This window comes from Rhinatrema bivittatum, chromosome 3 (genome assembly GCF_901001135.1).
Source record: "Rhinatrema bivittatum chromosome 3, aRhiBiv1.1, whole genome shotgun sequence".
Classification (NCBI taxonomy): domain Eukaryota; kingdom Metazoa; phylum Chordata; class Amphibia; order Gymnophiona; family Rhinatrematidae; genus Rhinatrema; species Rhinatrema bivittatum.
Window position 1 is genome coordinate 137173291 of NC_042617.1, and position 24050 is coordinate 137197340.

At 43.4% G+C, this 24050-nt stretch overlaps 1 protein-coding gene across 3 annotated transcripts in view; it reads right to left on the bottom strand.

Moving 5' to 3' along the window:
• The window catches only part of CFAP36 (cilia and flagella associated protein 36), a 354349-nt gene that overhangs the window by 75610 nt on the left and 254689 nt on the right, over window positions 1-24050 (bottom strand). For all 3 annotated transcript variants that reach the window (XM_029593752.1, XM_029593751.1, XM_029593753.1), the window contains exon 7: window positions 300-420. In XM_029593752.1, the coding sequence (XP_029449612.1) occupies window positions 300-420 (121 nt within the window). The remainder of the gene's footprint in view (window positions 1-299; window positions 421-24050) is intronic.

The window sequence follows — 24050 nt, forward strand, 5'->3', positions numbered from 1 at the left end:
TCACTGTTGAGGACTGAAGTTGGCCAAACCTGTTCTATAAGATCACTCTTCAACTGTTTATCCTAATGTTAATAGTAGTGGTAAATTTGGTGATGCAAATGAATAGAGCAACAATTTTCTTTCATCCACGGTAGCTGGATTATCAAAGCGGGAATCAATTTAAAGCATGTTTAACACTATAAAACACAAAGGAAAAGAATTTTCAATTACTGTATCTCTTCTCACAATATTTTTAACAATTATGCAGGTTTAACAGAAACCAATTTCACATATAAATAATTTCAGTCTGAATGTCATACCTGATGACAATATTGAAGATTTTTCAATTTCTTCAAATGACATATTTTTTGGAACATCACTTAAATATCCTGAAGACTCCTCTTTTGAAGTTTCTGATGAATCCAATATTTTACCACATGACTTAAATACAAAAAAATAACTTTTGTTATGATTTACTGTAGAAATAAATGTCAAAGCTTGATAAAACCATTATCTCAAAATATGAATTCAATCAAGTAATGACTAATATTGAAGGCAACTGCTGGAATTTAATGCCTTAATTAACAGAAAATGCCTAATCCTGGATACAAATAGGGGTAGATTTTCAGACATATGCACGGGTGTACATATGCGCGCGCTACCCGGCGCACACACATGTACACCCGATTTTATAACATGCGCACGCATGTTGTAAAAATCGGGGGTCGGCGTGCACACTAGTGCACCTTGCATGCACTGACACCCGCAGGCTTCCCCCATTCCCTTCCCTCTAAACTAACCTACCCACCCCTTCCCCTAACCTTTCCCCCCCCAGCCCTACTCTAACCCCCCCCCCAAAATTTTTATTATACCTTTTGCGCCTGCCTGGAGGCAGGGCAGGCGCAGATTGCGTGCACCGGCAGCCTGCCGGCATGTGATCCTCCAGCACAGCGGCAAATGGCCGCTGTGCTGGAGGCCTCTGGCCCCGCCCCCTCCCCAACCCTTTTGTAAAGCCCCGGGACTTAGACACGTCCTGGAGCTTTATGCGCGTCGCCGGGCCTTTAAAATCCGGCCGATATTGAATACAACAGAAAGTTATGAATTCAGTTTTAATGTTTTAGAACTGTCAAAATGACCATATTTTTATCTAGCTCTCTCTCTTGCACCCTCAACTAATGTAAAAGTTGCTTACCTGTAAGAGGTGTTTTCCAAGGAGAGCAAGATGTAAGCTCCCACAGTTGGCTGACATCATCTGATAAAGACAGGTCAGTGAAGTTTAATTTCATAGCTTCTAGAACAGTGGTAACCAATTCTGGTTCTCAAGAACCAAAAACAGGCCTAGTTTTCAGGATATCTACAATAAATGTGTATAAGGTACATTTGCATGTAGTGCCTCCATTGTATGCAAATCTATCGCATACATATTCATTGTGGATATCCTGAAAACCAGGCCTGTTTGTGGCTCTCCAGGACCAGAGTTGGCCATCCCTATTCTAGAAGCTTTAGGCATGTTCCATTGAGTGGGTGTGTGTGCGCAATCCCATCTCACAGATGGTGTGCAGGACTTCCTTCAGGACTTGTGTAAGTAACAACAAATAGGATCACTAATCACCCATAGTCCTCACATATGGGTGATTAGCAAGCTACAGACTGAGTCATATATGTATTGGACCAACAGCGTACAACTTGTGCAACGGGCACAACAACTGGTGTACTGTTGGAAAAATGAGGCAGCCTGAAATCACAGCAGATTGGATGTGGAAGGAGTTGGGACTATACTGGAAATAAGTTCTTTAAGACATATTGTCCAAAAGCTGAATCTTGTCGTCCTTCCTTGTCCAAGCAATAATGGGCTGCAAATGTGTGAAGAGAGCTCCAAGTTGCAGCTTTGCAGATGTCAGCAATCGGTACAGAATGATAATGTGCTACTGAGGTTGCCATTGCTCTGAGTGCACTTTTACTCGTCCCTGGAGAGAAAGGCCTGCTTTTTCATAGCAGAAGTCTATTCAATCTGCTAGCCAGTTAGAGAGTGTTTGTTTGCCCACTGCTTTACCCGGTTTGTTTTTATCAAAAGAAATAAAGGGCTGAGTGAAGTCCCTATATACTTTAGTGCATTCTAGATAATATGCTAGCGCGTGTTTAGTCTAAGGTGTATAAAACTCTTTTGCCTTGGTGCGAGTGAGGTCTGGGAAAGAATGTGGGCAAATTTATAGACTGATTCAAGTGGAAGTCAGTAACTACCTTGGGAAGGAATTCAGGGTGAATACGAAGTACCACTCAGTCATGGAGGAACCTGGTATAGGGTGAGTATGTTACAGGTACTTGTAACTCACTAACTTTTCTAGCAGATGCAATAGCTACTAGGAAGAGAACTTTCCATGTAAGAAATTTAACATCGCAGGAATCCATGGGCTCAAAGGGAGAACGCATGAGCCTTGTTAGGACTACATTAAGGTCCCATTCTGTGACTGGTGGCCGTAATGGGGGTTTAAGCTGAATTAAACCTCTCATAAATCTACTGACAAGGGGTTGTGCTGATATCGGTGCATCCCCTACACCCTTGTGGTAAGCTGAGATAGCACTTAAGTGCACCCTTACTGACGTAGTCTGGAGACTAGAGTCGGAAAGTTGCCAGAGATAGTCTAATAAAGATGATATGGGGCAGGAAAATGGAATAATACTTTTCTGTGTGCATCACATGGTGAATCTTTTCCACACAACGATAGGATTTTCGTGTGGAAGGCTTTCGTGAAGCTACAAGCACTTGAGAGACATTAGTTGAAAGATTGATTGGTTGCAGGATCAAGCTTTCAACATCCAGGCTGTGAGGGATAGGGTCTGAAGGTTGGGATGATGCAACCTGCCCTGGTCCTGAGTTATGGGAATGGGTGCTGTACCCAGGCGAATTGGTTCCCTGATGGAGAGGTCGAGGAGTATGGGAAACCATACTTGCCGAGGCCAATACGGGGCTATGAGTATCATTGACCTTTTGTCCTGTTGTAGCTTCACTAGAGTTTTGGTTATTACCAGTATCGGGGGATACGCGTATAGAAGGCCTGAGTTCCAGGGGCGAGCAAAGGCGTCCTTGGCTAACTGGTTTCTCTGTTTGTGCAGGGAGCATAATCTGTCCACTTTGTGATTCATCTCAGATGCAAAGAGGTCCATTGTTGGTTGACCCCAATGTTGCAATATCCTGGTCGCTACTGAAGGATCCAGGGACCACACGTGGGGTTGGAACAGACGACTGAGGCGGTCTGCAAGTACATTGTGAATGCCTGCCAGATAAGTGGCCTGGAGAAACATGAAATGTGCCAGGGCCCAGTCCCAAATTTGTACAGCTTCTTGGCAAAGGAGATAAGAGCCCGTGCCTCCTTGTTTGTTCAGGTACCACATGGCAACTGTGTTGTCTGTTTGTATTAGCACAGACTTGTGTGAAAGGCAGTCCTTGAACGCATATAGAGCATAACGTACAGCTCGAAGCTCCAAGAAGTTTATTTGGAAAGTTGCTTCGAGTGTTGTCCAAGTACCTTGAGTCTGAAGGCCTTCTGTATGTGCTCCCCAACCCAAGGTGGATGCATCTGTAGTTAAGGTTATTTGAAGAACTGGTTGCTGGAAAGGTAGGCCTTCGAGCAAATTGTTCTTCTTCGCCCACCAGAGGAGAGATGAACATAACTGGTGGGATATTTGAATTGGAGATGACAGTGGTTGAATAGCTTGGAGCCACTGAGATTTCAATGTCCATTGCGTTATTCTCATGGCTAAACTGGCCATAGGAGTGACGAACTGTGGAAGCCATGTGGCCGAGCAGAGAGAGGTACTGATGGGCTGTCGCTGTTTGCTTTGTGTGCAGAGAGTTTGCTAAAATGGACAGTCTCTGCGCGGTCTTTTGGGAGGAAGGCTTTAGATACAGTGGTGTTCAATTCTGCTCCGATGAATTGTAGAAAGCGAGATGGTAGGAGGTGGGATTTTGGGTAGTTTATTAGAAATCCCAACAAGTGAAGCAGATTGATCCCAACAAGTGAAGCAGATTGGAATGCTGCCTGTCTTGAATGGCTTTTGATAAGCCAGTCATCTAGATACGGAAAGACATGTATTCCCATCTTGCATAAATGGGCCACTGCCACAGCTAGGCACTTTGGGGTAGATTTTCAAAGGGTTATGTGCTTAACCCCCCGAAAACCAACCCCTACGCGCGCCAAGCCTATTTTGCAAAGGCTTGGCGGCGCGCACAAGCCCCGGGACGCGCGTATGTCCCGGGGCTTTGAAAAAGGGGCAGTCCAGGGCGGCGGTCCAGGGGCAGTCCCGAGTCCTCCGGCACAGCGCCCATGCCGGAGATTCGCGCGCCGGCAGCTGGTCGGCGCGCGCAAGATATGCCTGCAAGAGGCAGGCGTAAAAAAGAAAATAAGGTAGGGGGGGATTTAGGTACGGCTGGGGGTTGGGTTAGATAGGGGAAGGGAGGGGAAGGTGGGGGGCTGAAAGAAAAGCTCCCTCCAAGGCCGCTCCAATTTTGGGGCGGCCTTGGAGGGAATGGGGAAAGCCATCGGGGCTCCCCTCGGGCTCGGCACACTCAAGGTGCACACCCTTGCACGCGCCGACCCCGGATTTTATAACATGCGCGCGGCAGTGCGCACATGTTATAAAATCGGGTGTACATTTGTGTACACCGAGTAGCGCGCACAAATGTACCCCGCGCGCGTAAAATTTAAAATCTGACCCTTTGTGAATATTCTGGGTGCCGCGGCAAGTCCGAATGGCAGAACCCGGTACTGAAAGTGTTGATGACCCACCAGGAAGCCCAGGTACTTGCAAAGAGGGGGAAAAATTGATATGTGAGCGTAAGCATCTTGAAGGTCCAGAGAACAGAGCCAGTCTCCTGAATGAAGAAGGGGAAGCATGGTGCCTAAGGATACCATTTTGAATTTTTCCTACTGTAGAAATCTGTTGAGATTTCGGAGGTCTAAGATAGGACGTAGGCCTCCAGTTTTCTTTAGAATGAGAAAATATCAGGAGTAGAATCCTCTGCCCTGCTGAGGTCGGGGAACTGGTTCCACGGCCCTGGCTCTCAGGAGGGTGGATAATTCTGCTTGCATAAGTGTGGAACGATCCTTGTGTACCCAAAGTGAGTTTAGTGGAAAATCTTTGTGCATTGTGAGAAAATCCAGATGGTAAACTTGATGTATAATAGAGAGTACCCATTGATTTGTTGTGATGTTTGACCAATTGAGAAGGAAAAAGGAGATCCAACCTCCTACTGGTAGATGTGGGGCCAGATTGGTGAAGGGGCTGCTGTCCTCTGGCAGGTTTTTCAAAAACCTGTTGCAGGGCCTGTTTGAGGGGGATGTTGCGGCTTAGGTGCCCTCGGCTGTCTTGATTGACCTCTCTGGGACGGTCTTGATACCCTACCATGAGGTGCTGGAGGATAGTATCTTCGTGGACTGTAATAGGGTTTTCTAGTGTTTTTCCTGGCTGTTCTTTGTGCAGAAGATGGTGTGTCTGTTGGAACAGCAGAGAGTTGTCGTAGAGTCTCAGAATGTTCTTTTAATTACCACTGCAGCTTGTACTTTTTCTCCAAAGAGGTTTTCCCCTGTACAAGGCAGATCTGCCAATTTGTCTTGAATTTCAGACCTGAGGTCAGAAGCTTTTAACCAGGCCCATCTATGGGCACTAATTCCTGTTGCAGTCATTCTGGACGATGTTTCAAAACAGTCATAAGCTGCACGGACCTTGTGATTTCCTGCCTCTAGACCCTTATGAATGATGTTAGTAAGGGAATCTTGGTATTGTTGAGGGAGTGACTCAGATAATTCTTGTATTTGTTTCCACAAATTGTGCTGATATTGAGTCATATACAACTGATATGACGCAATTCTTGAGACAAGCATTGACCCTTGGAACATTTTCTGGCCAAGAGTATCTAGAAATTTTTGTTCCTTCCCAGGACGCGTTGATGAGTGAGGGCGAATTCTCTTTGATTTCTTTTGGGCAGATTCCACCACTACAGACTGGTGTGGGAGCTGAGGTTTCTGGAAGCCTGGTATGTGCTGAACCAGGTAAGTGGTGTCAGTCCGCTTGTTTACTGGTGGTATAGAACAAGGGTGCTCCCACAACCTATGCTGAAGATCCACAAGTACTTCATGCACAGAAATTGCAAGAACTTCCTTAGGAGGATCTACAAATTGCAAAACCTTGAGGGTTTTCTGTCTGGTGTCCTCTTCTGCTTGTAACTGCAAAGGTATGGTATCTGCCATTTCCTTCACAAACTTTGAAAAAGAGAGGTCCTCCGGTGGTGATTTTCTTCTCTCTTCCGGTGGGGATGGATCTGATAGAATATCCTCCGATGAAGAATCGGTGTTTTCATCCTCCCAGGTATCTGAAGAACGTCGCCATAGAGGAGTGGAGTGAGGAATAAAAAGAGGCATCGAAGGCATCGATGGTTTAATCAGCGGCATCGATGGTGGAAGGAAGGGAACCAATGGAGAACTCGGGAGTCTCGGCTGTGAAATACCCGAGGGTCTCGGGATTGGTTCGGGCATCGAGGAATCCCTCGAGGCATCATCTTCCCTGTGGTTGGAAACCAGAGTTTTCGTACCCGATTTTGATGGTTGCTTCGGAAAGTCTCCGATAAGGGCTTAAAGCCTATCAAGTATCGGTGCTAATAGGGAAAGGACCGGTGTCGGCATCGGTGTAGGCATCGGTGCCGGTGATAATGTCAATGGTCCCAGGTCTCGCAGAGCATCTTTTACTGCCTGGCGGATAAAACCTTCCAGTTCCTCCCGTATAGCTGGTGAGGTCAGAGCAGCTATAGGGGGTGGCAGAGAAGGTGGAATCGGCTTTTCCACAGATCCCTGTGGTGGCGTGGTACTTGGCACCGATATCGGTGGGGATCGCATTGGAGTGAAAGGTGTCAAGGGTATCGATGACCCACTCGAGACCTTTTTGGCGATGGTTCGACGGGCATCGAGACAGTTCTAGGAGTCGAAATGACATCGGGCGTCGAAGTCCGTCGATGACAGTGGCGATGTTTTTCTCGATGATCGGAGGTCTGCTTCTCGAGCCCCGATGTAGATTTTGTGGATGACCGAGATGGAGTCGGAGACAATCAGTCACCGCTTCCATCCAGACGACGTTTAGTTTTAAGGACTAATTTCTTCGCCGCTCCAGCCGTAGACGACTGAGTCGATGTCAACATCGACAGAAGTAATTGAAGATAGAAGAGATGTTCCATTTTCTCCAGACGTCTGCCTTTGGCCATCATCTCGGCACACTGTGGACATGTCAATACGTTATGTCCCTCGCCCAGGCACAAAACACACTCGACATGCAGGTCGGTGATGGACAAGGTGCATGGGCAATTTGGGCATTTTTTGAAACCCGTTGCCATTTCAAAGGCCGGACAGCCGTCAACGGCCTTGTGAAGAGAAAAAATGCGAAAACGATATCAACCGGAGAAAATGTTTGTACTCACTGACCGGTAGTGAAAGGGAGACCCCTATGAAGGGGGAAATTTGAAAAACTTTGAAACTTTTCCTGTCAGGAAAAAATCGTGTGAAAACTATCACACAGGGCTCCTTCACGTGAGGCTAATAGCAGCGCGGAAAAAAGAAGACGGAAGGGAGACCCCTGTGGCTCGAGGGATCATGGCATGCTGAGCATGGTCAGTGGGCTCAGTGTGCCAGTCAAAAGTTTCTAGAAACTTTGACAGAACTTTTTCCGTGATAGGGCTCCGTCCAGTGACATCACCCATATGTGAGGACTATCATCCTGCTTGTCCTGGGATAATTCCTGTGACCTGAAACTATCTCTGTGTGGGTAAAATTATCCTTTAAATCCAGGGAGCATAGCCAAACCACTTTTTCCACGAAGGGAACTAAGTTGATTAAGGAAACCATCATGAACCTTTCCTTTATCAGGAATTTGTTCAGTGCCCTCAAGTCTAGGAAGGGAGTCCTTCTGCTTTCTTTGGAACCAGGAAGCGCATGGCACAAAATGTATTTAGTTTATTTAAAGGATTTGTAGCCCACACACATACAAAATGTTTGAGGCAATTTACAATAATTGCACATACATACTTCATAAAAACAAAGATTTCACATTAAAACAAATACACACAAAGTACGTACAGGGAGACCACGTGATGCAGTGAACCTGGGAAGATGTCTCTGAATGGGCTCCAGGTGTCATCCCCGAAATCCTTGAACATCACAGTTATTTGCACCCCCGCAGCTATTAAACACCTCAATACACTAAGAACTTATGTCTACTGACCGATTTATGCAGAAATATTCCAATATGCCGTCAAAACTTACCAAAAGAGAAAAAGAAAAACCAAAGCCGAATGACGTCAAGATGGCCGTTGGGAAAGAGAGCCTTTGGATGAAGCAATGGTAAGTGAGTTAACTGCAGTGATATTGGTGGCAATTACAAGAAAACTCGATATGATTTCAGAGCATATATCAATCTTAAAAACTCACTGCAAGAATCTGGATCGCAGCTTGATGCAGTGGAGGGCCAGGAAGCTGTAATGGAGGACAACTCGCTAGCGACAGTCAGGAAACTGCAAAAATTGTAAAAAATTCAAGCTCAGGATGAAAAGCTAGATGAGCTAAAAAACAGATCCCATCCTAATAAACTGATAATTATGGGGTCTGATGAAAATGTTGAAGAGTATAAGCTAGCTGCCATAATCAGTGTCTGGCTTCTGGAAGTGTTAAGCCTCACCGATATGCAGCGACCTTTGATCATAGAAAAGGCACACAGAATTGGAATTTGGAGAGAAAACGAGAGATGCCCCAGGGTGGTGATTATCAAGTTGCTAAATTTTATACACAAGCAACAGATCTTGCAAGCATATCGCAAAAAAGAAATATTACAATATAACAATCAAATCATCTGAATATTTCAGGACTATTCGCTTAAAAGTTTCTACAAAGCGCAGAGAGTATGGGTCATTGTGCTCAGCGTTTGCTACAAAGCAAATTTGTTTTGTCTTACAATTTACTGCCCGCTTGCAAATCTGGAATGCGGGAAGTATGCAGGTATTTGAGAACAGAAAAGGCAAAGGAATATGTGGTGACGGGGAATGAATCATCAATGAAATGAAGTGGGGACTATCCCTGGGTATTGGTGAGAGACTGTCAGCTAAGATGTTTATGGTTATCAAATGTATTTCGGGACACTATGAGTTTGGAGATGCAATTTGAGCAATTATTTATTTTGGGTATATCAAGAATTTGATTTTGAACACCAATGAGCATTAACAGATAAGCCTGAAGCATAGGTAACTCTGAGGATGAGATTCCTCCATCGTCGGAACAGTTCGCTATTTGTCTTTCACCTGAAATGGATCATCTGTATTCATCAACCAGCAGATTACTGGCTCAAATGACGATTTAGCTCCCTAAGATTTCAGTACTTAGAAGTAAAAGGGTTGTTCTGTCAACATGTTAAACCTTTAATAACTCTAGCTATGTTTGTCCTGTTCACTGAAATAGTAACAAGACTGCTGTGATGGGGGGGGGGGGGGGGGGGAGGATGGCACCTGACCACGTTTTAAGGTCTCCAGCTCTTTGTAAGAGAGATTGATGTTAATTTTGGGGGGGTTATTGGGGGGCTGGAGGGTGGGGGAATTATGTGTGTATGGAATTCAATATATAGGCTTTCTATTTGGGAAACCCATAATCTTAGACAATATCTATGCCCCAAATTTGCATACACATAGTAGATTTGAGACATTGATTAATCTCCCTGCGCAATATTCTCATATACCTGTTATACTGGGAGGAGATTTCAATATTACATTTGATCCCACAATGAGTAAGTCTCCCACAAAATCTTTGATACCTATTTCTCAGAATAGAGAGATTCCCTTTCTTTGTAATTCTTTGAATTTATTGGATGTTTGGAGAAGTTTACATCCCACAGAGACTATACACACTTATCAAGGGCACATAATGCTCAGTCTTGACTAGGCTATATCTTGTTATCTATTTCAAGTTTTCCACAAGTATCAGGATTAGAAATTGGTCCATTGGAGATTTCGAACCATGACCCAGTATGAGTATATATGAAGGGTTTTGCACCACAATCTCAATTTCATTTGTGGAAATTTCCTAAGCATCTATATGAAGATACACAGTTCTGAGAATTTTAAAGATGAAATGTAAAAATTTTGATAAATTCAATAAGCAGCATCACTCAGAACCATTATTGATTTGGGAGACAGCTAAGGCTGCCCTAAGGGAGGATATAATTACATATACGGCACGTAAAACCAATCTATGGCTAAAGAGATTCTGATATTGGAATGCCAATTGCAATGTGACAAGCAAATATTTCATGGAAACCAGACAGAAGATAATAAAACACAATATTTGGCAAGGTAGGTCAAATACTTTTAATCATCAAAGGTCTCTTATATTATAAACATAGATTCTTCCTGCATTGGAACAAATCTGGATGTATGATGGCAAATTTAGTGACATAACACAGGTAACACCTACATTACTGCTTTGAGAGAAAAATCTGGGATATCAGCACAAACCACTAAATTGATTATTAATATATCCTATCAATATTACAAGGATATACAGCTGAGATAGGTGATGCCACTGAATTACAAACATTTTTAGATTCCTTCTCATTTTACAAATTGATGAACAACCAATTATTGGTTTTAAACTCAAGAAATTTGGTGAGCTATTAAACAACCTAAACTCTTTGGGGCAGATTTTCAAAGGATTACCTGGTGGAATTGCATACCTACAGCAAACATCTAGTGAGTACTCTACTCTCTACTCTCAGTCTGTCTCATCCACAGTACTACCTAGCTGGGAAACCTGCTTCGGAACCTTCCTGTAGCAATGGGGTGAGAAGGGCTCCCTCTGCCGAGGTCCCTGAGACTGCTACTACCAGACTGCCTCACTACTGCCACCTTTGGTGGTACTCTTCAATGCCCCAATAGAAAGGTCTGTAGTCCCTGGAAGAATTCCACTCAGGAAGAGGATGGCGGCTCCATACCAGACCCCATAGGCCCAAACCTGCCATCCTGAGAATAAGTCTTCCCTGAAGACAAAGCCAGTGGATCAACCCGTGTCGTATCGCCTTCGGTCCCACTCCCCTCAGACCGTGGAGATGGACCAAAGATGGTAAAATCAGTAGGAAGAAAACCCTCTCAAGCATCCAGGCAGCACTAACATAGACTTGCAGAAAGCTCCGGCTGTATAGAGGAAGAGCAGTCAATGTGATCTACTTAGATTTCAGTAAAGCTTTTGATACGGTCCCACACAGGCGGTTTATGAATAAAATGAGAAGCTTTGGAGTGCTGAGGTGATGGCATGGATTACAAACTGGTTGATTAGAAGCCTGATACTTCACTTTCAATGCATATCCAGCATAGCTCTCTGCTTCAATGGCAGGGGGAATGAAGAAAAGTGGATCTATATACAGACAACAACCAACAAGGACTGAATTACATAGTCGGGGTAAACAAGCATGGGTGTAGCTTGCTTATTGCGGCAGTTACTATCCCTAACTAATTAAGCTAGATATTTCACTTAGAAGCAGTTCCAACACTGCTCTCTACATTAATGGAAGGGGAAGGGAAACAGAACCAAAAGGTTACTAAGGGCCAAGAGTAACAGATAAGTATGAGAAAAAAAAAAAAGCATGCGAAAGCTTGCTGGGCAGACTGGATGGGCCATTGGTCTTCTTCTGCCGTCATTTCTATGACTGATAGGAGACAGAGTGTAATGGTAAATGGAACCTACTCTGAAGAGAAAACCATGTTAAGTGGAGTGCCACAGTGTTTGGTTTTGGGCCTGGTTCTGTTCAATATCTTTGTGAGCAACATTAGGGAAGGGATAGAAGGTAAAATTTGTCTATTGTGGATGACATTAAGATCTGCAATAGAGTGGACATGCCTGAAGGAGTAGAAAGAATGAAAAGGGATTTAAGAAAGTTGGAATAGTGGTTGACGGTTTGGCAGCTGGGATTTAATGCCAAGAAGTGCAGAGTCATACATCTGGGGTGCGGTAATCTAAAAGAGCTGTAAGTAATTGGTGGGGGGGTGGGGGGGGGCGGGGGGAATTGATGTGCACGAACCAAGAAAGGGATCTTGAGGTAATAGTGTCTGGAGATCTAAAGAAGGTGAAGCAATGTGACAAGGCGATAGTTAAAGCCAGAAGAATACTGGGCTGCATAGAAAGAGGAATAACCAGTAAGAAAAAGAAGGTGATGTCGTCCTTGTACAGGTCCTTGGTGAGGCCTCAGAGGAAGAAGAAAAGAGTGACCAAAATGGTGTGGGGTCTGCACAAGAAGACCTATTAGGAGAGGCTGAAGGATCTGAATATGTACATCCTGGAAGAGAGGAAATGCAGGGGAGATATGACACAGACCCTTCAGATACCTGAAAGGTTTTAGTGATGCACATTTGACAAAACTTTTCTGTTGGAAAGAAATGAGTAGAACTAGGGGGTCACAAAATGAAACTCCAGGGAGGACAACTCAGAACCAACATCAGGAAATATTTCTTCACAGAAAGGGTGGTGGATGCCTGGAATGCCCTTCTGGAGGAGTTGGTGAAGATGAAAACAGTGAAAGAATTCAAAGGGGCATGGGATAAACACTGTGGATCCCTAAAGGTTAGAGAACAGAAATGAAGAAAAGAATACATGGGAGTAACTTGCTGGTGTGGTGGTTACCACCTTTAACGTCATACTCTTGATGCAACTCCATCATGACTCTCTGCTTCAACAGCAAGGCGTAATGGGGAATTGGATTCAAACAGCAACCAACAAGGGTCCTAAATTTTATGCTCTGGGAAACTGATAAGCATGGAAGTAACCTACACGGTGCAGCAGATACTACCATAAGCTTGCTGGGCAGACTGGATGGACCATTTGGAACTTTTCTGCTGTCAATTTTATGTATCGTCCTGATATGGCATGCAGAACAAACAGATAAGCACTTAGACTTCTTTGCCAACGATGCCATGGTTGGTATGCGCTCAATACATATGTGATGTAAATTGTTCTTAATTGAGTGAGCAATAAGTAATGAATAATGTGTTGCACATTGATGTTATTAGAGCGAGCAATAATTATGAATTAGATGATGTACACTGTTAGTAGGATTAGATCTTGTATTCCTATTATGTCGACCATGAATATACACAAATTTGAACCAATATGAACTAGAACAGAAAATGCGCAAACATGAACTAGAGTTCACAGTAACTAGTGTAATTACCTAAAATACTTAAGATTTTAAATGAGAGCATATTTACCTTGCGGTATCGAACTAAAAGGTGATTGCTAACCCACAATATGTAATCATCAACCATTAATATGTATGTGGATCTTGTAAACCGTTGTGATCTACTTTTGGAATGACAGTATATAAAATGCCTAAATAAATAAAATAGCCAAGCACCCAGCCAGATTCACAAAATGTGCATCCAGGTACATGGGCATAAAAAGTGCACCCAAACTAGGCACGCAAAATGTGCATCCAGAAAGGAGGACACTCAAACTAGACACACAGAATGTACGTCCAGAAAAAGTGCCCAGTCACACGCGCACAAAGAGAGACGCAGATGCTGACGTGCAAAGAGGCGCGCAGGTGTGTTCTGATGATACACACAAAAAATGCACAAACTAGCCACCGCAGCTTACCATGCGCCAAGAAGGAGAAGCCTGACAGTGGGGCCTAGCCAAAAGGTTGTTCAACCTGCCATGCTTGAACTTCCTACACACCTCACAGAACTCCCTAGATATGTGAGCAAGAGAAGCTGAACACCAAGCAGGAGGACCCGGTAGGAAGAATCCTCATTAAAGAGTTCCTCTTTTTTTTTTTATTATGAAGTAAAAACTTTTATCTGAGATCTGCTCTCCCTGGCTGAGAGCAGGAATGGGTCCCACTCAGGGGGAAGATGGCAAAAGCCTTCACAGCCGAGCCTCTCTCAGCCTGCAACTGCTTATTTATTTATTTATTTTTATAGACCATGCCAATCAAGGCTACCAGCCTGAAGGCTCTCTACTGAAGGAGGGACTGAATGGTATCACCTCAGGAGGCAAGCAATACTATATAATCTTCTTCTCTATCTTCTTTTAATTAATTAATTTTTTTACAGGCAATCCCCAGTAGGAAAATGCATGTCCACCATCTGCTGGAGATGGAGAATACTGGTGGCTGATGTCAGGGCAGGACTATATTTCCTTGATGTCAGCTTCTTCGTCTCCATCTGCTGGCAGAGGTGCATAACTCACTGGTGGGGATTGGCCTGCCTGAATGCAGAAGAATACATCATTTCTTAATTATGGGACAGATGTCTTGGAAATCAGTACATCCCAGAAGAAAGAAAATGATTCTAGATATATGGCTTCTATATATTTCAAAGCTTCCACACAAAGCTCAAAGTCAGATTCTGATTGACTTTTAATTGGATGATATGTTTACTAACTTTATTCTTCTGGACTTTATTTTTGGTTCTTTCAATCTTTTTTTTCTAGAAGTCCATTTATTTGGTGAAGTTCAGGAACAAAGGATAAGAAAGGGGGGTAATTTGGGGGGAACCGGTGTGATTTATCTGTTTATTTGTTGAAAATATTTACTATATGATGTATATCTGAATAATTGTATGCATATGTTTTGTATTGTTGAAAATGTTAATAAAACAGATTCAAACTAAAAAGTACATGCAGATAAATGGTTGTCAGGCCTAAGTGGAAATAGACTGAGTACTAGTTTCTTATAAGCCATTCCCAAAGGCTTTAGAGTAAAGGTTTTAAAGTCTTCTTAAAAATTTTAATGCAAATAGCTGATCAAAACTGTTCTGGTAGGGCAATCCAGATGGTTGATCCAACCACTAAGAAAGCTCTCTCTCTAATTGCACATAGATGTACAAAACGTGGGGATGGGACTTCCAGGAAGTTATTGTTGGCAGATCTAAGTGCACAAGTAGGTTGGTAAATGTGCAAAACTATGTTGTACCATGGAATGGGTTTCTCAAAAAGAAGCTCATAAATCAGAGTTAGTACTTTATACTGTATCCACCATTCCACCAGCAACCAGTGCAGAGAGGAAAGGACAGGGGTAATGTGAACCCTTATACCTGCAGCGGCATTTTCACGATCTGCAATGCTCTGATAGAGTTAGATGGCAAACCTAAATAAAGAGCATTGCAGTAACTGAGACTGTTTAAGACAACAGCTTGTAAGACACTAAGAAAATCTTGCAGGAGTAGTAATAGTCATAGCCGTCTAAGCATGTGTAGCTTGTAAAAGGTGTTTTTGACAACACTTTGGATATAAGGTTTCATCTTTCCCCCAGAGGAACAAATTTGACTGCATTGTCATCTAAGAGGGAGGAGAGCTCATTTTGCAGCAGTTTCTGATGTTGAGAAGCAAACCAACAGAGCTTCTCAGAAGGTAATTTGTGGGGTTTCTGAAAAATGTAATCCATATTCATTTCTGACTATGATGAACAAGCAAGTGTCTGAGGGTATCCTGGGTCAACAATTTACATAAAACCTCGACTTTCCCCTGACAGGAAGGTTCTCTGGCACAGATCCTGGTATTCTAGCTATACCTACCTGGAAGTAGCTCTGGGCCCCCCTGCTGTCTAGGACAAGACAGGCATCTCTGCTGTTGATGGGGAGATGAGAGGGCAAAGGATACTGCCTTTGAAGATAGAAAGAACTCTTCTGCACTCAATTACCTCCTAGATGTGGAAGGCTGGTCTGGAGTGGCAATGGAGAGGGTCTGAAGCATAGCACAGTGGTCTGTAATTTGAACCATTGCTTTCTCTGAAGAGATTGTCTCTATTGCAGGGCATGTCAGTGTGTCTTTCCTGCACATCTTGTCCTATATCTAAGGCCTACAACCAAGAAAGCCTGCAGGCATCAATGCAGAAATTTTCAATGCTGTTTCAAAAACAATGCTGGTCGATCTGACAATGTCTTTTCCACACTCCATACCTTTGTTCATTAGTGATTCTAAGGTGTCATGCTTCTCCTGAGGGAAATACTCTGAAACACTTTCAGAATGTTTCACATACTCTGGCCCATGAAGAGTTTGGTAGAAAGCTATGAAGACAATTAGCATGGCAACTTGATAAATTCTCCTCCCAATAAAGTCAAAGGTATGAGAATCCTTAAATGAGAGCACCAAAGAGTGGATTTTAGACCACTTGGCCTTTTCAGAGTTGATTTGACTACAAGTGAATGAAAAGGCAGTTTCTTTTCAAATCCAGGGATCCTTTTGGACACACTGCCATGATTTCCTTGGGGGAATCTAAGAACTGGAGTAGAAGGGTCTGAAGGGACACCTGTTCTCTCCTCCTAATTAGAGTAGTCCTTAGATATATAGTTGTAACCCCAGAAATATTTAGACTCTTAGCCAAAATCACAAGTCAGCAGTGTGATATCAGTGCACATCTGGTTAGAAGACATGAACTCTGTGAAGGTACCTTTGTCTGTTGGTATTTAAGCTCCAATGAACATCTTCACCTTGGGGAACCTTCCTCTCACGATGCACTACAAATTAATAAAGGTGTGACGGTTCCTGATGCTGAGGCTTCTTCAGTATTCGGCAAGCTAGAGCTCTTCAACTTGGAAAAGGGAAAGCTGAGAGGGACATGACAGAAGTTTATAAAATCATAAGTGGAGTGGAACAGGTAAATAAAGGATGGATATTTAGTCTTTCAAATAATACTAAATAAGGGGACACTCCAAGAAATTAACAACCAGTAGGCGCTTTAGCCTGACCATGCTCTTACAAAGTGTTTACATCTTGTGAGGTGTAGCTATATTTTTGCATTAGCCAAAGGGTTAATGTAAATCACATGGCTTACTGTGATTTGTGATGTAATTTGTGATGTGAGGTGATCAAATTTCCGGATGATACAAAATTATGCAGAGTAGTTAAATCTCAAACAGACTGTGATGAATTGCAGGAGCACCTTGCGAGACTGGAAAATTGGGCTTCATAGCAGATGAAACTTAACGAGGACAAGTGCAAAGTGATGCATAGTTACACAATGTTAAGTTCTATCTTAGGAGTTACCAACCAGGAAAGAGATCTAGGCGTCATAGTGGATAATACATTGAAATCGTAAGTCCAGTGTGCTGTGGTGATCAAAAAAGCAAACAGAATGTTAGAAATTATTAAGAAGGGAATGGAAAATAAAACGGAGGATGCCATAACGCATCTGTATCGCTCCAAGGTGAGACCGCACCTTGAAATACTGTGTGCAGTTCTGGTCACCGCATCTTAAAAAGGATATAGCTGTACTGGAGAAAGTGGAGAGAAGGGTAACCAAAATGATAAGGGGCATGGAATGGCTGCCCTATGAGGAAAGGCTAAAGAAGTTAGGGCTGTTCAGTTTGGAGAAGAGACGACTGAAGGGGGATATGATAGAAGTCTACAAAATCATGAAAGGACTTGAACAAGTTAATGTAATTCAGTTATTTACTCTCTCAGATAATAAAAGGACCAGGGGGGTACTCCATGAAGTTAGCAAGTAGCTCATTTAAAACAAATCAAAGAAAATTCTTTTTCACTCAGCGCATAGTTAAGCTCTGAAATTCATTGCCAGAGAATGTGTTTACAGCAGTTAGTGTAACTGGTTTTAAAAAAGGTTTGGATAAGGTCCTAGAGGATAAATCCATAAACTGCTATGACGGTAATTAATAAGCAATAGTAGCTTGTGATCTATCTAATGTTTGGGTACTTGCCAGGTACTTGTGACTTGGATTGGCCACTGTTGGAAACAGGATCCTGGGCTTGATGGACCCTTGGTCTAACCCACTATGGCATATCTTATGTTCTTATATAAACCATTGTAGTATTAATGAGCTGATTTCTCATGCATTTGCATATGACACAGCTCAATGACACTTGTGCATTAGGCCACATTAAATCCACATTCATATTAATGCACACTAACACACTAAAGTGCATTAAATAAGACAAGCATTGAGACATGTTAACACAGTTTAGCCCATTGGCCACTAGGCATGTATTTATTTATTTATTTATTCATTTTTAATTTTTATATACCGAAGTTCTAGTAGGGACTACAAATCACTCCGGTTTACATAAAACGAAGAACTGCTCAACAGATAGCGGAGCTTTACATGGAACCGTATAACATATGGAACAGTATAACTGGTTGACAATTTAACATAGAATTGTTCTCTTTTGCTTCTTTTGTTGCAAATGCACATATCAAACATAATAAAAACAGTATCCTTGTTTAAACTAAGTCTGAATTTCTTTTTGTCTTATTTTTCCATAATTAAGATAGTAAATGACTAAAATAAGACACACAGACCCATGCTGTCGGCCCAATTATTCTTGTCCACATTGCTCAGAATATAACCAAGCTGCCAGCCAGCATGACTGCTAGCAAGGGCAATTTTGCCGTCTTCCTCCTTCATACTCCTGCATTTTAGGCAAATAGGCACATAAGATCCCTCACTTATTACTGTATTGAAACCTGCCAGATAGACCCAGCTACAACTTTATTCTATAATAGCAGCCTGCCAGACAGGCTGCCATCATTATTTATTTATTTACTTACTTACTTACTTTAAAGGGTTTATATACCGCTTTTACAACTAGATTGGTTGGTCAAAATGGTTTACATGTATAGGCTGACTCTTAAACATTTGTTAGAAACTTGGCAATTGGTTGATATCTGGAGAATTAAGTATCCTACAAGTAGAAATTATACCTTCTATTCCAGGACTCATGATTCATATTCATGTCTTGATTATTTTCTTATAGATAAAGAATTGGTATCTAGGACTAGATGGGTGGATATAGAGTGCCTAACATGGTCTGACTATGCCCCTGTATGGTGTGAGATGGAGTTGAAAGAATCTGAAGAGGGGCCATAGATATTGGAGGATTAATGACACTCTAATCAAAATTAAGGAATATAAATTGAGGTTTCAACAACATTTAGAGGAATACCTCACAATTAATTCAGAGGCAGAAACGTCTCCTCTTTCGATTTGGAAAGGTCTCAAAGCCACAATCCGAGGTTTTTCGATTGGCTGGGGACATATCATAAAAAGGAAAAGGAGAAGAAGCATTTGCTTCTTTTATGCAAATTACAAACTATGGAACAGACTCACAAACAGCGACCAGGATCAATTCCTGTGAAAATTATGGATGAGCTGCGTGCAGCTCTGAGAGACCTACCCTGTTTCCCCGAAAATAAGACAGTGTCTTATATTAATTTTTGCTACCAAAGATGCACTAGGTCTTATTTTCAGGGGATGTCTAATACCGTAGAGCTGCTGGCTGCCCCTGCGTCAGCCATGCCTCACCAGTGTGCTATCAGAGAGAGGTAAGAGTGTGCAGCATTCATGGTAGTCAGCTTGGGCTGACTCTGCTGCTTTTGAACCTCTGCACACTGCTTGGAAGGGGTCCCCCGACTGGTACTGCCACCATCCCCAGATGTCAGTAATCTTGCTGCCACTGTCACTGCTGCCACATGGCTATTGGGGAGGCACCGATTGCTGCTACTGATACTGAAGCCCATTCTGCTGCCTCCTCTGTGCAGGCCCCGTGGGCTTCCACTTTTTCCATGCTGATCTCGTACATTGTGAGATCCGCATAGAGAAAGTGCTATTCTTGCACATTCCCAAAGATTACATGTGCCAATCACTAAAAAGTAATTTTTTTTTTTTTACCTTTGCTGGCTGATGTTAGTTTTCTAATCGGTTGGTCACAGGCTTTTTTTTTTCCACCTTCCCTTTCTTATTTTTTTGCCAATTCCTTTTATATTGTCCTTTTTTCTTCCGTATTTCTTTTCTCTCCATCTTTTTCCCTCAAACACATTCAGGTTCTCATTCTCACATGCATTTCTCTCTCTCACACACACACAGGCTCTCACTGGCACATGCTCTCTCTCATACAATCATTCATACACACAGTCTCTCACTGGCACATGCTGTCTGACTCTCACACACACAGGCTCTCTCTCACTCCCACATGCTGTCTTGCTCAAGCACAGGCTCTCACCGTCACACACTGTCTCTCTCACACACACAGAGGCTCTCACATGCTGCCTCTGCAAACATTCAGATCCTCACTCCCACACACAATCTCTCAACTCATCTCATACACGCATGCATACACCCTCTACAGACCCTCAGCCTCTCTCTCACCTCTGGGCCTCCTCTTCGCGGATCGCCGCAGGATGGGCTCTGCAGCGGCCCTGAACTTCTCGGGCCTCTTCCTCTTCTTGGGCCGCTGCGACTTGGGATTCGCAGCAGCCCGCGGCGGCTCCTCTTCTGCTGCACGCGCTGATGCTCTTTCTCCTTCTGCCCACGCAGCTCCGGCAATGTTTACTTCCAGGGCCGCTCAGGCAGGAAAGAGAAAGAGCATCAGCGCGTTTGAATGCGATCTTTTTCTTCGGGCAAGGAGGCTCAGCGGCTGCATGAGCCTCCTTGCGCCCGGGTGCATCGGCTCCCCTCCGGATACGACTGCAGGCCTCCTCTTCGCGGGTCGCCGCAGGATGGGCTCTGCAGCGGCCCTGAACTTCTCGGGCCTCTTCCTCGGCCCTGCTACCGGGCCTCTTCCTCTTCTTGGGCCGCTGCGACTTGGGATTCGCAGCAGCCCGCGGTGGCTCCTCTTCTGCACGCGCTGATGCTCTTTCTCCTTCCTGCCCGTGCGGCTCTGGCAACGTTTACTTCCGGGGCCGCACAGGCAGGAAGGAGAAAGAGCATCAGCGCATTTGAACGCGATCTTTTTCTTCGGTCAAGGAGGATCAGCGGCCGCATGAGCCTCCTTGCGCCCGGGGGCATTGGCTCCCCTCGGGATACCACTGCTCGCGTCTGCCCCTAATACTTTGGAAACTTTATTAAAAAAAAAAAAAATGACGTCACAGGATTGACCGGCCCACCGGGGGAAGCCCGATCCCCCGATAGGTCAATCCGCCCCTGTTTACAAGGGATGCCTTACTTTCGGGGGAGGTCTTATATTTAAGAATTCGGCAAGATCTCTACTAGGTCCTATTTTTGGGGGATGTCTTATTTTCGGGGAAACACGGTAGATGCCGATGCAATTGCGTTCCATTTAGACTTAGTCAAGCAAGACTATCATGAACATGAGGATAAACCAAGCAAACTGTAAGCCCATAAACTTAAAGGCCGGTGCACCTGAGCTCATATATATCGTATTAAAGATATGCAGGGCCAGATACAGAGTCTCAGGCTATCCGAGACCAATTTGTGCAGTTTTACATTGAATAGTATAATCAGGAAAATACATTATCCCAAGCAGACATTCAGAGATACCCAGAGGGGATGGATCTGCTGGTACTGACGAACACAACTCAAGAGATGTTAGGGCATCCTGTTTCGATATTTGAAATTCAAGGGGCTATTAAAGATTTGAAACCAGGTAAGGCCCCAGGTACAGACGGCTTCACCCCTTTGTTTTATAAAACCTTTACATGGGTACTGGTCTATCTCTTGATGCATATGTTCAACGCCATCCGGGAAGTTGCTCCCATTTGGGAACTTGGCAGGGATTACTGTACTGCCTAAGCCCAGAAAAGATGTGACACTTTGTGGGTCTTACTGCCCCATTTCACTGATCAATATCGATCTCAAATTACTGGTAAAAATACTAGCGAATCGATTACGATATGTGGTCTGCTCTCGTATTAAGGATGATCAAGTGGGCTTCATGCCCAGCAGGGCCACATCTGATAACATAAGCAAGATAATAGATTTAATCTCATTGGTACAACATAGGCTTACTCCATCTCTGCTCTTGACAACTGACGCAGAAAGGCCTTTGACAGAGTGCACTGGCCTTTCCTGTTTGCAGTTATGGAAAAAATGGGGGTGGGAAGTCATTTCTTGGGGTGGGTGCAAGAATTATACCATGAACCGTTAGCTCTTTCCCTGTTTGTAGGGGAACGAGGCAAGGATGCCCGTTGTCTCCAGTATTATTTCTCTCAGTGTGGAGCCTCTGGCTGAAAGGGTTCGCAAGTCTTCGGCAATAGCAGGTACAAAACTTAGATTGTAAGCCCTCTGGGGATAGGGAAATATCTACAGTACCTGAATGTATACTGATGTGATATCTCAGATCAAATGTCGGTATATAAAAAATAATAAATAATAAATAAATAGCAGGCATATGTATCAGAAGGGAGCAATATAAAATCTCACTTTATGCGAATGATATTATCTTTCCCTTATTGCTCCTGATACCTTACTTCCAGAGGTGGTCAGAGAACTGGATAGCTTCGGGAAGGTTTTGGGTGAATACAGACAAATCAGAGATTTTGCCTATCTGTGTCCCAGTAGACCAGTGCTCCCTGTTACAACACACATATCCTTTTAGATGGACACAGGGACCAATTTGGTATTTAGGGATAAATATAGTATTGGACCATAAGGAACAGTTTAAAACTAATTATAACCCACTGTTGCGATTTCTCCGATTTGATTTAAGGAAATGGGAGAGATTTCAGATCTCCTGGATGGGCAGAATAGCCATGTTTAAGATGAATTATCTCCTCAGGCTGAGCTAATTGTTTCATGCATTATCCTGTGTTATCTCAGACGCTTGCCTTAAAGCTTTACAAAGACAGGTTTTCTCATTTATATGGAAAAGGCACCCCCACTAGGGTTGCTAAATTCCTTCACCGGACTAAGGAGGCGGGTGTACTTAGTGTACCTAATATTCTGAAATATTATATTGCTTCTCAATTGCAGACAGTAGTGGAGTGCCATGCCTCCTCAAATAAGAAGCAATGGATGGATATTGCACAAAGCTTACTAGGTCCCCGTCCCCTTCTTAGTTTGTTTTGGGGTCGAAAGTTATCAAATGCTAGTGACTTGACCATTCTTCCTACATTACGGTGTACTCTCACATTGTGGTACAAATGGGGGAAGGTGTTAGGAAAAGAGGGGTATTTTTTCCCTTCACTGATTAGGTATCTAGGGGATTTCCCAATTGGGAGGAAATATGACGTCTTTAAGAAATGGGGATCCAGAGGTCTTATGAGAGTGGGTCAGGTGTGGTCCGCGGGGCACATGGTGCCTTTTTCAGAACTCCAGATTACATATGGCCTCCCGTCTATGGATTTTCTGGCCCATGCCCAGTTGTGGCACTTCTTAAATACAGAGTAGGTCAAACAAGATCTTTTGAAAGGAGTTTCCTTTTTTGAAGGACTTTGTACCTTGGCTCGCAAGCCACCTAAGTTGATTTCTAAAATTTATAAAATACTATGTGATGATAATTAAGATCCCCATCTTAGGGTGTGGGAGCGGGGCCTTGGGGTTCAATGGGATAACATATGTTGGGATGAATGCTTCTAGGGGTTTGGGAAAAATTCAATGTCTATCTCCATGATTGAAAATGGGTTCAAAATGTTATTTAGGTGGTATCTGTGTCCTGATAAGATAGCTAGATGGTTCCCCTCCATTTCCAACAAATGTTGGCAGCACTGTCAGTTGGTGGGTTCTTTTTTTATTATATCTGGTGGACTTGCCCTTTAATACATAAGTTTTGGTATAATGTCTGGCAGTTAACTAAAGAGATACTGGGTTGTGAGGTGTCCTCTACCCCTGAGGTTTGGCTTCTGGGGATGTCTGAAGATAATAGGCTTTGCTGCTACAGTTGCCCATTTGGTAGTGGCAGCCTGGTGGAAACGCAGCAAGGTGCCTCCTAGATACCTGGTGGTATCTAAACTAGTGGGAATTAAAGGAATGGAAAAGATCTCAGCGTTTAGACATGATCATTTATCTAAATATGACTCAATTTGGTCTCCATTTGTAAAGTGGTTAAAGTTACATCCCAAATCTAGCTATTTCTGGCTTGATAATTAGCTGAGTTTGGCTCTATATTAACGAACCCATGGCTATCTCAATCGATGATTTGGATGTCTTTCCTGATCTGTTTCCATCTAGGACAATTAGCTTTAAGCTGTGGGGGCTACAAGGGGAGGTAATGAAGGGAAAGGTTGAGGGGGGTATTTCTAAGAAACAAGAGAGGGTGCTGTTGAAATGTAATGTGAAGAAGAATTAATGTTGTAACTGGTTTGTC